Raw genomic sequence first — 12,846 nt, forward strand, 5'->3', positions numbered from 1 at the left:
AAGCACGTTTGAGTAAGTTGGCGATTTCATATAGACATATATTATTAAAATCATACAGTATACCAATTAGATTATTCCTTTCAAGGAATGTTATGTTTTCTTTTCACATGGCGCTATATTTATTTTGCAGATGCAATCTTAGTGACTGAAGCACTAATGAAGTCTCCTTTACCAACATTCAGTCCAATGGTTGCCAGACACTTAGATGGTCAGCACGCAATACCAGAAAGAATTTGGAACCTCATGATCGCCGAGTGTGCCAACCACTACTACACTAAATGGCCTAATATGAACGAGCATCAGCATTACCGCATAATTGGCAGCACGATGTATGCAAATTATCCCCAAAACCTCAATGTCAATGATTACTAAGGGGGTCGGGTAGCCTAGTGATTCAAGCGTTCGCTCGTCACACCGAAGAGCCGGGTTCGATTCCCGACATGGATACAATGTGTGAAGCCCATTTCTGATGTCCCCTGCCATGATATTGCTGGAATATTGCTAAAAGTTGCGTAACCATACTCACTCGCACACTCGTGGAAAACCCACCCTATCCACTTAGATGACGTGAAGATTCCGGGATAGAATATGTCTTCAGCAACCCATGCTTGTCGTAAAAGGCGACTAACGGGATCGGGTGGTCAGACTCGCTGACTTGGTTGATGCATGTCATTGATCCCAATTGCGTGGATCGATGCTCATGATATCAATCACTGGATCGTCTGGTCGATACTCGATTATTTACAGACCGCCGTCATAAAGCTGGAATATTGCTGAGTGCGGCGTTAAACAACAAACAATCCACTGGCTATCTGCTGACTTAAATGCCACGTGCCGATCGATACTGGTGGTTGTAAAATTTAATGCAAGGTTGTTACAACACAACGTTTGTGTTTTGGATTGAGACATAAACAGCTGGTTGAGAGGTGGTGAACAGAATGACGTCACTGGTGTTTACAACAATGGCACGACTCTTCGACTGGCTGGGCAAAGCCGCAAGATACGTCAAGAAGAGCCTGTGGATAAAGAATGCACCCGACAGAGATGGGGGAGAAGACAAAGGGAAGAGGGGTTAGATTAGATCATATACTTACATTTCTCTTAGTATGACAGTAAATATGTTATTAAGGTCACTTTTGGAATAATTTTTTGACCATCTTTAGATTACACAAATTACGGGTATGTGTATTAATTTTATTTTTTTAATTCTTAGAACTATTCCTTTCTACGTGCCATAATGGCTGTATGATAAATATTGTGCCAGTCCAAAAAGCATCTGACATGTTTTAATATAACAGTATATAACATGTTTTGCATATATAGTCATTTTGGAAGTACTTGGCAGTGGTGTTCAATAACAACCATGAAATGAAAGATACTTTGAAAAGGTATGTTGTGCTGCTCTTACCTAATTTAACAGCAACTTTTAGCTCAGTCTGTATTTATATTCTCTATTTTCAGAGAGGGAGACTCAAGCCAAGAAAAGTGTTGCCCGAGCAAGGACCATTCTCCACGACTCTTCTGATTCAGATTAAGATAAACAATTGACTCAAAATTAAAACATAATTTTACTGTATATAAGCGTATTATGTTGTTGATGATGTATTTGTCTGTTGTTTTACACCGCAATCGGCAATATTCCAGCTATGTGACGGCGGTGTTGGTTTAAAATTTACAATGACGTGCATCAACCAAGTGACGATTATAGTTACCGATCGAGCATATCTGCCCGATATCGTAAGTCACCTCTTACAACAAGCATGAGTAGCTGAAGATGAATTCTAACCAGGATCCAAGGTAAGAACTAAACACACTAGCTTTACTAGCCCGGGTAAGGGAATGCCGATGTGATGTTAAAATAATTGGGAAATGAGTACCAGCCGACAGGAATTTGTACAAGCCCCGGGCTGGCAGGCTAGCCCTGAATTATTCATCAATTCGATCGCCTCATACGACCTGCAGTCGCATTGCATCCCGAGTCCCGACGGATTATGGTGTGATGGCATGCCACGAGTATGCCACTGGCTTACCACCGTTCGTGCATGCCACCGTTGGGCCATCAAATATTTGCTGGACACGCCATAGATGGCCCACCAGCGGATGCCACTGGGAGTCTCATGATATTAATAGACCCGCGAAGAGCCGGGAAAGAATAGGTCTTTAGCAACCCATGCTTGCCGTTAAAGGCGACTAACGGGATCGAGTGGTCAGGCTCGCTGACTTGGCTGATGAATGTCATCGATCCCAATTACGTGGAACGATGCTCATGATATCAATCACTGGATTGTCTGGTCCCGACTCGATTATTTACAGACCGCCGTCATATAGCTGGAATATTGCTGAGTGCGGCGTTTAATCAACAAACCTACCAGCCACCCAAACAACCTGAGCATGTTTAGTCCTCCAAAGATTGAATAACGTGTGATGCGTGTGACGGGACACAAAACAGTGCGATTCCCAAATTGATATAATATGTTAACCGAGAAATATGTACGTTAAATAACTTAGTATGAAACCAACAAACATACAACAAATGATATAGAATTAACACTTGCATTACAAAATGATCGATGCTCGTGATGTCGATTATTTACAGATCGCCGTCATACGTACGGATGGAATATTGCTGAGTGCGGCTCTAAACAAGAAACATACAAAACAAAACGATGGAGTATATCAATGAGTCAACTATCAATACTACTTTAAGGTTTAATCTTTGTCCACAAGCATTTAATGAATGACGTGACACAACTCATTATTGCTCTCAGGACCCGTGAAGTCCGGGGTAGAATAGGTATTTGGCAAACTATGCTTGCCGTAAAGGGCTACTATACTTGTCATAAGAGGCGACTAACGGAATCGGGTGGTCAGGCTAACTGACTTGGTTGATGCATTTCACCGATCCCAATTGCGTGGATCATGCTCATGATGTAAATCACTGGATTGTCTGGTCCACTCTCGAATATTTACAGACCGCCGTCAAACGACAAAGCAACCAACTCATGGGTGTAAAAAAAGTATTCCATGTTTACAGCATATGCCCTTCATTGCCACGATACTTCTCAATTCTTGTCATCTATGAAAATTTGTTGTCATCGGATCCCTCATATAAGCACGTCCTGTTATGTGCTATTTAACTCGCGACTTGAGGTCGTTGTAAGCCGAGACAGGACATGCACATATCCATCGTACAAATTGCCCGCTACACCTTTTTTAACAGTAGTACGCGCCAGTTGGCAGACCTCGTGTTTAAGTCATACGGGGTTAACTGTCAGGTCACAACTCAACTTATTCTGGCTTACCAGTAAATGGTGATGCTTACGGAAAGGCCTATTTCGTATTCGGAGCAGATATCCTTGAACATTAGGAATATATGATGACAGAATAATTTGAGTTTGTCCAAAAGGTAAAATATTGGTATTATAGGGTCTCTAGGGCATTTTATTATTTATATTCAACAGGAGAATAGACAGTTTTTAAAGTTAAATGTATGCGGCTGAGCTCATATCAGTGAATCGTGCTATTTAATTTGGATGTGATGTTCACAACGGTGATAATAGGTTAATGTGTTGGCGAGATATATTTCTAAATTCACGAGTCTGAGCCAGTGACTGATATCAGAAACCTCCCACACCGTCGTGGTTCGAGGTTTACGCAATCAAGTAAGTCAGACCAACGGATTCAATACAGTCCACACCATTTCATATTGTGTAAAGGCCTACGATTTGTGTTCGAGACAAAGTTTTTTTCAATCAATGGCCCCGAATATCAGATGGTCGGCCCTTGACGAAAAGATCAGGTTACTATGGACTAAGTCTAACTCGGACTCCAAACGTGCAATAAGCATACACTGTCCAGAGGATGGTTCTGTTGTTAAGTATGCATTTGATATAATGATCATTCGTACGTCCACACCGTTTGTTTTACCAATGTAGTTAACTCTACAGGCAAATTACATTTGATTGAGAAACTTATTTTGTCGATGCAAAGCAACTTTATTGAACTAGGAAACAACAATATTCTCCATCACACACATAAAGGTAATTAAACCAAAAACACTGATTAAGACAGACAAACAATAAAATATACAACCAGGACCCACTTGCACAAAGCGATCTTAGCGCTAAGACTATTGTAAGCCTATGTTAAAGTATGGGAGTTATGATCATCTTAGCGCTAAGATCGCTTTGTGCAAGTGGGTCCTGGTGCTATTTAAACAATATCAGCAGAACATTTGTAGACAAAACACATAAGAAACGGGGAAAGCTGTATGTTTTGGTAAAGTAATATAACAATGGAAAAAGCTCTCTGTACATTCATCTCCAGATTAGGGAAATACGTGAGATCTTTCAAATAGAATAACTACATCTGATCTTCATCACACACTTCAAGTAGTACTGCTCAGTAGTTTGACTTTGGAGTCTGATACATATAGGGAACAATAGATGGCATTATATATGTTGTCGACTGGCATTGTTTTGAATTTATTATTACATGTAAATCTTTCATTCGTCAATTAATATATACATGAAGTGTTCGTAAATAACACTTGTAACTGTGTATGACGAAGTTGTGAACAAACTGTGTAACATTGTAATATTTGAAAAAACCCTCATAATTGAGGCTTATATTGTCAAACAAAAACAAGGTAAAATAAGATTATACTCTCAGACAGAATAACAGGCATGGGCGAGCTATCCCGATTGATTTCTTAGATATTTACTATAATATCTATACATGGGAGGAGTAACGTAAATTACATCACAGGGGATCACGGTTTAAGACTAAGATGGATCTGATTAAATGGCATCGATTGAAGTACTGTGCTCACGTGTCACAATATGACTGAAATACTGCCGTTGTGAGGTTGAATATTAACTCACTATATAGATATGCCTGTCCTTGGTGTCACGAGCCGAAAAGAGACAACTCTCATTTATTTTAGTATATTTCAGTTTTAGTATATCCCAAATTGCTTATACTCCAGAAGATTGATTGTATACCCTATACCATAGATATAATTGTTGAGTTGATGGCCTCTAAAGGGTCATTTATGTAATGTTAACGTTATTGATTGGCAAATTAAATATGTAGTTTAAATGTTCTGTATAAATACAAGAATAGGTAGTGGTTTATGCATATTTTAGCATCATCCTTGTTGAGAGCGCATTAATAGTGCAGTTATCATACGATACATGACATCTTCCCGAGGCAAGAGAGTTAACTGACTTTAAAAGTCCAGTTTCCACCCTTGCCGAACTAGACTGGAATTATTAGGCTCGATCGTAGTGCCACCAGTGGCTCTTACCAGTTATATCCCATCTAGGCCTTTCCTATCGACCAATCAGATTCAACCTCTCGTCTCACTTGCGTTTGCTTCATACAAAATGGTGGCGCCAAGTCAGGACGATTTTGATCGATAACCAAGATCTATATTGTGATAAAACGGGTCTTACATCGCGAAAAACATCAAATCACGTGAGCACCATGATTAAAAACATGAAAAGATTTGGAAAATATCTGCTGACAACAAGTTGGTGGTGCACATGCTTTGCCAATCCTGCAATCGACCGAAATCTGCGCGACAGTTTACAAACCGGATTTCGATTTCGGTGCGCGATTTTTACTGGACTATGCATAGACTCGTTAGTCCAGCCAACATGTAACTCCATAATACCAGCCAAGTTCGGCAAGGGTTGACACTGGGCTTTTATAGTCAGTATATATATATACTTTCATATTTCTCAAGGTATGACGTATCGTCTTTCCAAAATCTCAGCGTATTATAGGCTGGTTTTTTTATAAGAATTGATTGTATTTTCTGTGTCTTGTGTGGGAAAAATTATAATGGTGATGTGTTCAGTGTCTGTTGTTCTGTGTGGTTGGATTGTTGGTGGTAGTCTGTAGTTTGTCTCATAATCCTCTGCCCGTGGTAAATAGCAGGATCTAATAAATTGTTTTTAGACTTATGGTAGACATCTGCAGATATAGCCGGGGCTTTACTTGTCTGCTTCACAGGTGCCTTGAAACACGGTTAGCATTCAGGTAATCCTTCACTATTGCAAAGCAAAACCTCAATTGGACCTGTAGAGAAAGAAAGCACACATAAGGAACTTTCATGTGCTTACTGCCACACTCGTTGAATTGTTGAATTCAAGCTATTGGAGCATGATTGTCAGCGATCCATTCATATGATTTTCACCGCTTTGTTGCCGTTTACGCCAAATGGAATAATCGGCGGATAATCAAGACTGGTTATTCTCTCGAGTTGACCTTTATATATACATGCACAAAAGATAAGCGCCACCCACCATATTTGTGACCTGTTGCTTTGCCACTTAATGATGACTAATACAACGAGATGAACGATTGTTATAAGCCGTATATGTAAACCTCATGTGATGCAAAAGTTGTTCCAAAGCAAGTTTATCTTGTGTTCCAAAAGAATATGAGCAGAAAGGAATTTTACCGAAATTGAAGGATTAGAAGACATTGAAAAACTTTTTTTGTCATGTAACTGTAATGATATCAGCAGACCATATCAGGTGTCACATAGACACCCTAGGGAGTGCAGGGTCTATTGCAAGACAGAAACGTCAGTAACGTGTGTATGATCCACGGACATTGACCACAGCTTCAACCCTACGCCTCATACTCAATGCAAATCGTTGAATTTTTCTCTGAGGCAAACGGATACATTCTTCATGAAGTGCGGCTTGAAGTCCAGCGAGATTTTGAACTGGGGTATCAAGATGTCTGATTTTCAAGCCAAGAATGTCCCAGAGATGCTCAATTGGATTAAGATCCGGACTACAGGCCAGCCAAGGAAGAGTGGCAATAACTTCTTGCTGCAAATAAGCTAAAACTGTCCGAGATCTGTGTGGTCTAGCATTGTCGTCCATGTAAACAGGTCTTGTCTGAAGAGGATGGTTGTCAAAATGAGGGACTACCACTGGACGAAGAACGGCATCTTGGTATTGTTGGCCATTCAGGTTTCAACGAATTGTCGCCAGCGGAAGTTTGCAGCCTAAGGAAACACAACCCCATATCATGACAGACCCCCCGCCACATGCTAAGGTCTTCTGGATGTTCCTTGGTGCAAAACGAGTGTTACGTTGCCTCCAAACATGTATTCGACCATCAACAGTTCGTAGCAGCATTCGACACTCGTCAGACCAATGGATCCTTCTCCAGTTGGCAAAGTTCCATCGACTACGGGCACGACACTATATCAGACGATTCCGCATGTGCCTCTCAGTTAGTTGAGGACGTTTTACTGGTCTTCTGGCGTTATAACCAGCCGCTCTGAGGCGACGCCTTACGGTCAACGTCGAGAGCCTCTGATTGGTAATCCACTGCAGTCTTAAATCTGTTGAAGTGGCATATGGATTTCGTCTGACTATCTTGAAAAGACGTCTATCCTCTCTGTTAGAGGTCTTTCTTGGCCTACCAGACTTATGCCTGTCATTGACATCATTGGTTTTACCATGTTTAACAATCAAACGAGTGATAGCACTGTGATGACGACCCATTTGTCTTGCAGTGTCCCTGCATGACAGGCCAGCATTTTTCATGCCAATCACTTGCCATCTTTCAGCGTTTGTTAACTTTCTCCTCACCATGGCGGAATTTCAACCTCTATTGGAAGGGGAATCTCACGAAGGAGCAAAATGCAACCACGTGTCTGAAACTTGAATTTCACTTTTTATAGGGTAGGGGAACTGCAGCAACACGTAAAGCACGCTTTCCTTGTGGTATCTGGACAAATTTGGGTTCATGAAACTATGGAAGCCTAATTCAGTCATACATCATCTTATTTCGTATTTCTGATTCCCACACGTGAAATCAAGAGACTATGAATATGGTGGCGCTTAACATTTGAGCATGTGTATATATTGACTCGTCCCAATGGTCTGATGCAAAAATGTAGTTGACAAGAAACTTTCAAAAACCTGTACGAATGCAGGCTCTTGAAAACAAATGGCAAGGCTATATTGTGTACTGATACAAACATCACCGTCCGAATGTGCTTATTTAAAGAAATGCCAGAGAATAGTCACGTGACGGAAAAATTAGGTTGTTCGTCTTTCAAAAGTTAACGTTCTTATTTCCACCTACCTTTTAATGCCTTTAGACAACCAATACATTAAATAATACTTATCAATAACCAGAGACACGTATGTTTCTTTACTATTACCTACATAAAAAGTGATTAAATGCTTCGTTGAATTTCGTACAAGAGCTTAAGAACTTACGGAACTAGGTATGAACTGACGTCTCCGCTGCTTCAATTCCCTCACAGACAGATGGATGTCGATTTCTTTGTCCAACTTCAGGCGACTCATGATGTTCATCAGACAACAGATCAAACCGCTCCGAGTAGCACCATCACTGAAGGTGAGCATTTTGATTTTGAGCATAATATGTAAATATCTGATAGAAGACAGAGAGAATTGCAGTTACGTTGATGTTCATGAATAACCGTGGAATAGTGTTATGTACTTAAAACCAATACATTATGAGCATTAAATGTACATAAGAAGCAACAATAAAATACGATAATAATAAATTCGAATCCTTTTATATCATACATTGAGTGTCAAAAGAAAAACACCAACAGTTATGAAAACCAACAGTACTGTCAGATTACTCCAACAATGGAGCCCCGTTATATCGTACATGTGCATGCAGGGATTAGAATCTTCTTTCCAGCGCGTGACCCCTTCGTTACCATCCCGTTATCATCACTGCCATCAGTATGCAAGCGGTCATTACAAGAATCTTAAAAGTATTCTCTCTAACCCAAACATATGGGTCTGGTCCAGACAATCCAGTGATTGATATCATGAGCATCGCTCCTAGCAATTGGGATCGATGACATGTATCAACCAAGTCAGCGAGCCTGACCACCCGATCCCGTTAGTCGCCTCTTACGTCAAGCATAGTCGCCTTTTACGGCAAGTATGGGTTGCTGAAGACCTATTCTATCCCGGAATCTTCACGGGTCGCCAAAGATTATAACATAGCAATTGAGCTGTATGGCAAAACTACTTGAGCACTCACTCTTCACAAAGAACACTTACAAGCAGTGAACTACAACAGGCTTGCTTGCCAAGTTCATCATCCTCTGGTCAAGGTTGTTGAGGAACCTGATGACAGTCTTCGTATGAGGTGGGACTTCCTGATCTTTCGGCCAGTCATTGAACGTCAGCAAACTAACAGATGTGATATCCTAGAAAAGATACCGATTAAGGACTCTAATTTGACCAGAAGCATAAGTATGAAAAACATCATGTCGTTTTATTGACCCATTTAAATTTATCCCAACAACGTACGCAGGTCTTCATTAACCCATGTTTGCTGTAAAAAAAGGCGACTAAGCTTGTCGTAAGAGGTGAGAGATCCCGTTAAGCCCCTATCTCACATACACGATTAAGAAATTGCGAACACGATTTAAGAAAAGTTGAAAAATCGTGTTGATTCGTGCTCGACCTTGTGGTTTATGCAATTTGTTTTAACCAAACACGACCCTCCTACGACCAAAAACAATCCTCATATGCATACGACTTTCATACGACTGAACACGACACTCATACGACCGTCATAAGATACAATAGATATAAGATACGATACAGCACGATTTAACCTCATTTAACGTTAAACGGCCCAAATACGACTGTCATACGACGCCCATTCGACTTAAAACGAATCAACACGACCGCCATACGATTAAACCCGAATCATTACGATGTCCACACGACTACAAAAATATAAACGATCTCCATACGACTGAGCAAGACCTTCATACGACATATATTTGTTTATATTGGTCACGTGGGTCATGTAGTATATAGCTGCATTGCAACAGCATTTCTGTGTCAGTCTTCACCATGTTCAACAACGAACAAGACCTGCAAGAAGCAGGTTTGGAGGAGGGTGTCAGTTTCAGTTGTTGTTTTTGATGTTGTTGGCAATTTTGGTGGTAGTACAGAGGTTTCAGCTGGCTAATCCTGTCCCTGGGTACGGGTGGATGTTCAATCATGGTTGGTGGTGAAGGATGTTTCTCTTTCGAAGGTTTTGCTTGGGGTAGCTTCCGTTTCGGCCGCCTGACGTTTGTCATGGCTGTAGAATGAGCTTTCACTTTCAGGGGGTTTCCCACGTTCTCACTCAGTCACGTGATGGGCGCTTCCGGTCGTATGACAAACGTATGGATTTCGTGTTCAGGCGTATGGGAGTCGTATGAAAGGCGTATGAAAGTCTTGTTGAATCGTGTTAAAACGTATGAAGGTCGTATGAGTTTCTTCCCACGCTACCCAACACGAGTGAACGCGATTGAACACGATCTTCACACGATTGAACACGACTGTCATACGACCTTCAAACGACTGAACACGATTTAGGCCGAGCTGCGACGTCCATACGACCGCGCGCGACCGACCACGACTTAACACGAATGAAAGAGAATGAGTGCGCGACGATTAAAAACGTTAAATCGTGTTCAGATTCGTGAATAGATAGGGCCTTTAGTCGCCTCTTACGACAAGCATTGGTTGCTGAAGACCTATTCTGTACTTGGATCTTCGGGTGCCGAAAGCAACAAATGGTCACATTATGAAACAAAGGAGCATGGATACAGTACTATCAAGTCAAGAACCTCGTGAAGACCCGGGATAGAATTGTTCTTCAGCAACCTTTGCTAGTTGTAAGAGACGACTAACGCGATAGGATGGTCAGGCTCGCTGACTTGATTGATGCGTGCCATCGTCTCCCAATTGCATCTATAGATGTCAATCCTTGGATTATCTGATCACGACTCGATTTACAGACCATCGTCACACAGCTGCGATATGGCTAACTACAGCTTTAAACAACAATCAAACAACCATACTCCTTTCACAATTTGAATTATATATGTACTCTTGTACATTGCACCACACAACATTAAGGTTGTGGTATATTCATTTCCAAACGACCCGTGAAGATTCCAGGGTAGAATTGGTCTTCAGCAACCCATGCTTGCCGTAATAGGTGACTATGCTTGTCGTAAAAGGAAACTAATGGGATCGGGTGGTCAGGCTCACTGACTTGGTTGGTGCATATCATCGATCCCAATTGTGTGGATCGATGCTCATGACATTAATCACCGGATTGTCTGGACTCGATTATTTTACAGACCGCCGCCATATAACTGGAATATTGCTGAGTGTGGCGTTAAACAACAAACGAACGAATCATATTACTGTAGTTAATCTGCTATGCCATAGTTAATGTGTCTTGTAATGCGTAAAACAACCAACCAACCAACCAAATCATTTCCAAACATCACATTGACCAAATTGGAGTGTTGTGTTTGTTGGTTGACACATTGTTTTGTCATACACGTTTTGTTTGGTTACATGATATACTGACAATGTTAGGCCAGAGATAAAAAATGCTCTGTTACAATCTTAAATTAAGACAATCTAACTTTTTGGAATGATCTCTCTTTTTCTTATACATTCCTTATTCAGTATAGGAGAATGTCCGAAATCTCGCGATTGTTTTCGCACGTGAAGCTTGTTCGAGGCCGATAGGCCTACTACAAAGTTCGATCGAGTTAATGCCTCAAACTAATTTTCAAGTGATGTTCACTATACTATGCTAGACTATGGGAGGGTGACTGCTCGTGTGTAACTATGGGAGGGGAACCCTTTCAAGGAAGACTATGGGACGATGTAGTACCCATACTCAAACTATTGGAGTCTCAGCAAATTGATCGCGTCTATCCAACTGTCATTAAAGTTCACGCAACTTTGTTTTAATATTGATTACTGTCGGTTTAAGTAATTTGCACGAAAGACAAGGACGTGTTAAAACAAGAAGCTGAATCGTCATTCAAAGCAAAGCCAAGGCGTGAATATTTGATGTGCACACGCAATCGACCCAGGACACTCGGTACAGCTGCAGGAGCAGTAAAGGCACATTCACTCATCATAGTATTGTTTGAAATGCTTGGAATCTACAGTACCTCGTTGGCGTATAAGCCTTCCCTCTTGACAGTAAGGAAGGTCTCTGTGACACCTTCACATGGAGTATTCACTCCATTGTGAAGAACAATGAATGGACTGCAGGTGATGGGCTCATTACTCCTCGGCAAGTAGACACCAACATCCTAGAAACACAAACCGAAATAAGACGGCGAATTATACCACAAAAGGCCCATCATGAACTATTACAATTCCACGTTTAATGCCATTTTGGAGTTTGCTACCCGTGCCACAGCTGCTAATGAGGGCATTCTATTATATTTTTACTTGAAGAATAGGTATTTTGTTAAGATAGATGCTGTATGTATGAGAATTATGTAGGAGAACCCTATATGTTAGGTGCTACATACTGGATTGAGAGATTGTCTGGTCCAGACTCGAATATTTACAGAGCGCTGTCATATAGATGGGATATTGCTGAGTGCGGCGCTAAACAACTAACAAACAAACAAACTGCTGGTTTCTCCAGTATTACGTTATATCATATATCGTTATATCATATGTTGCAAAGACGTAGGACCCGTGAAGATCCGGGGTAGAATAAGTCTTCAACAACCCATGCTTGTCGTAACGGGTGGTCAGGCTCGCTGACTTGGTTGATGAATGTCATCAATCCCAAATGCGTGGATCGATGATCATGCTTTCAATCACTGGATAGTCTGGTCAAGACTCGATTAGTTATACAGACAGCCGTCATATAGCTGGAATATTGCTGAGTGCGGCGTTAAAAAACAAACAAACAACAAAGCAGAGACGTAGAGGAAACAACAGCGGGTAATCATGTAGGGACTTCCATGGAAGTTATAATTACAAACATTGG

At 41.1% G+C, this 12,846-nt stretch overlaps 1 protein-coding gene across 2 annotated transcripts in view; it reads right to left on the reverse strand.

Annotated features, from left to right (window-relative positions):
- Window positions 1–5,665: 5,665 nt before the first annotated feature.
- The window catches only part of LOC124133971 (receptor-type tyrosine-protein phosphatase epsilon-like), a 35,802-nt gene continuing 28,621 nt past the window's right edge, over window positions 5,666–12,846 (reverse strand). For both annotated transcript variants that reach the window (XM_048396824.1, XM_048396823.1), the window contains 4 exons: window positions 12,008–12,151; window positions 9,084–9,232; window positions 8,256–8,391; window positions 5,666–6,084 (listed from right to left, as the gene is read on the reverse strand). In XM_048396824.1, coding sequence (XP_048252781.1) covers window positions 6,013–6,084; window positions 8,256–8,391; window positions 9,084–9,232; window positions 12,008–12,151 — 501 coding nt within the window. In that variant the 3' untranslated portion in view covers window positions 5,666–6,012. The remainder of the gene's footprint in view (window positions 6,085–8,255; window positions 8,392–9,083; window positions 9,233–12,007; window positions 12,152–12,846) is intronic.

This window comes from Haliotis rufescens, unplaced genomic scaffold (genome assembly GCF_023055435.1).
Source record: "Haliotis rufescens isolate VD_foot unplaced genomic scaffold, xgHalRufe1.0.p SCAF_16, whole genome shotgun sequence".
Classification (NCBI taxonomy): domain Eukaryota; kingdom Metazoa; phylum Mollusca; class Gastropoda; order Lepetellida; family Haliotidae; genus Haliotis; species Haliotis rufescens.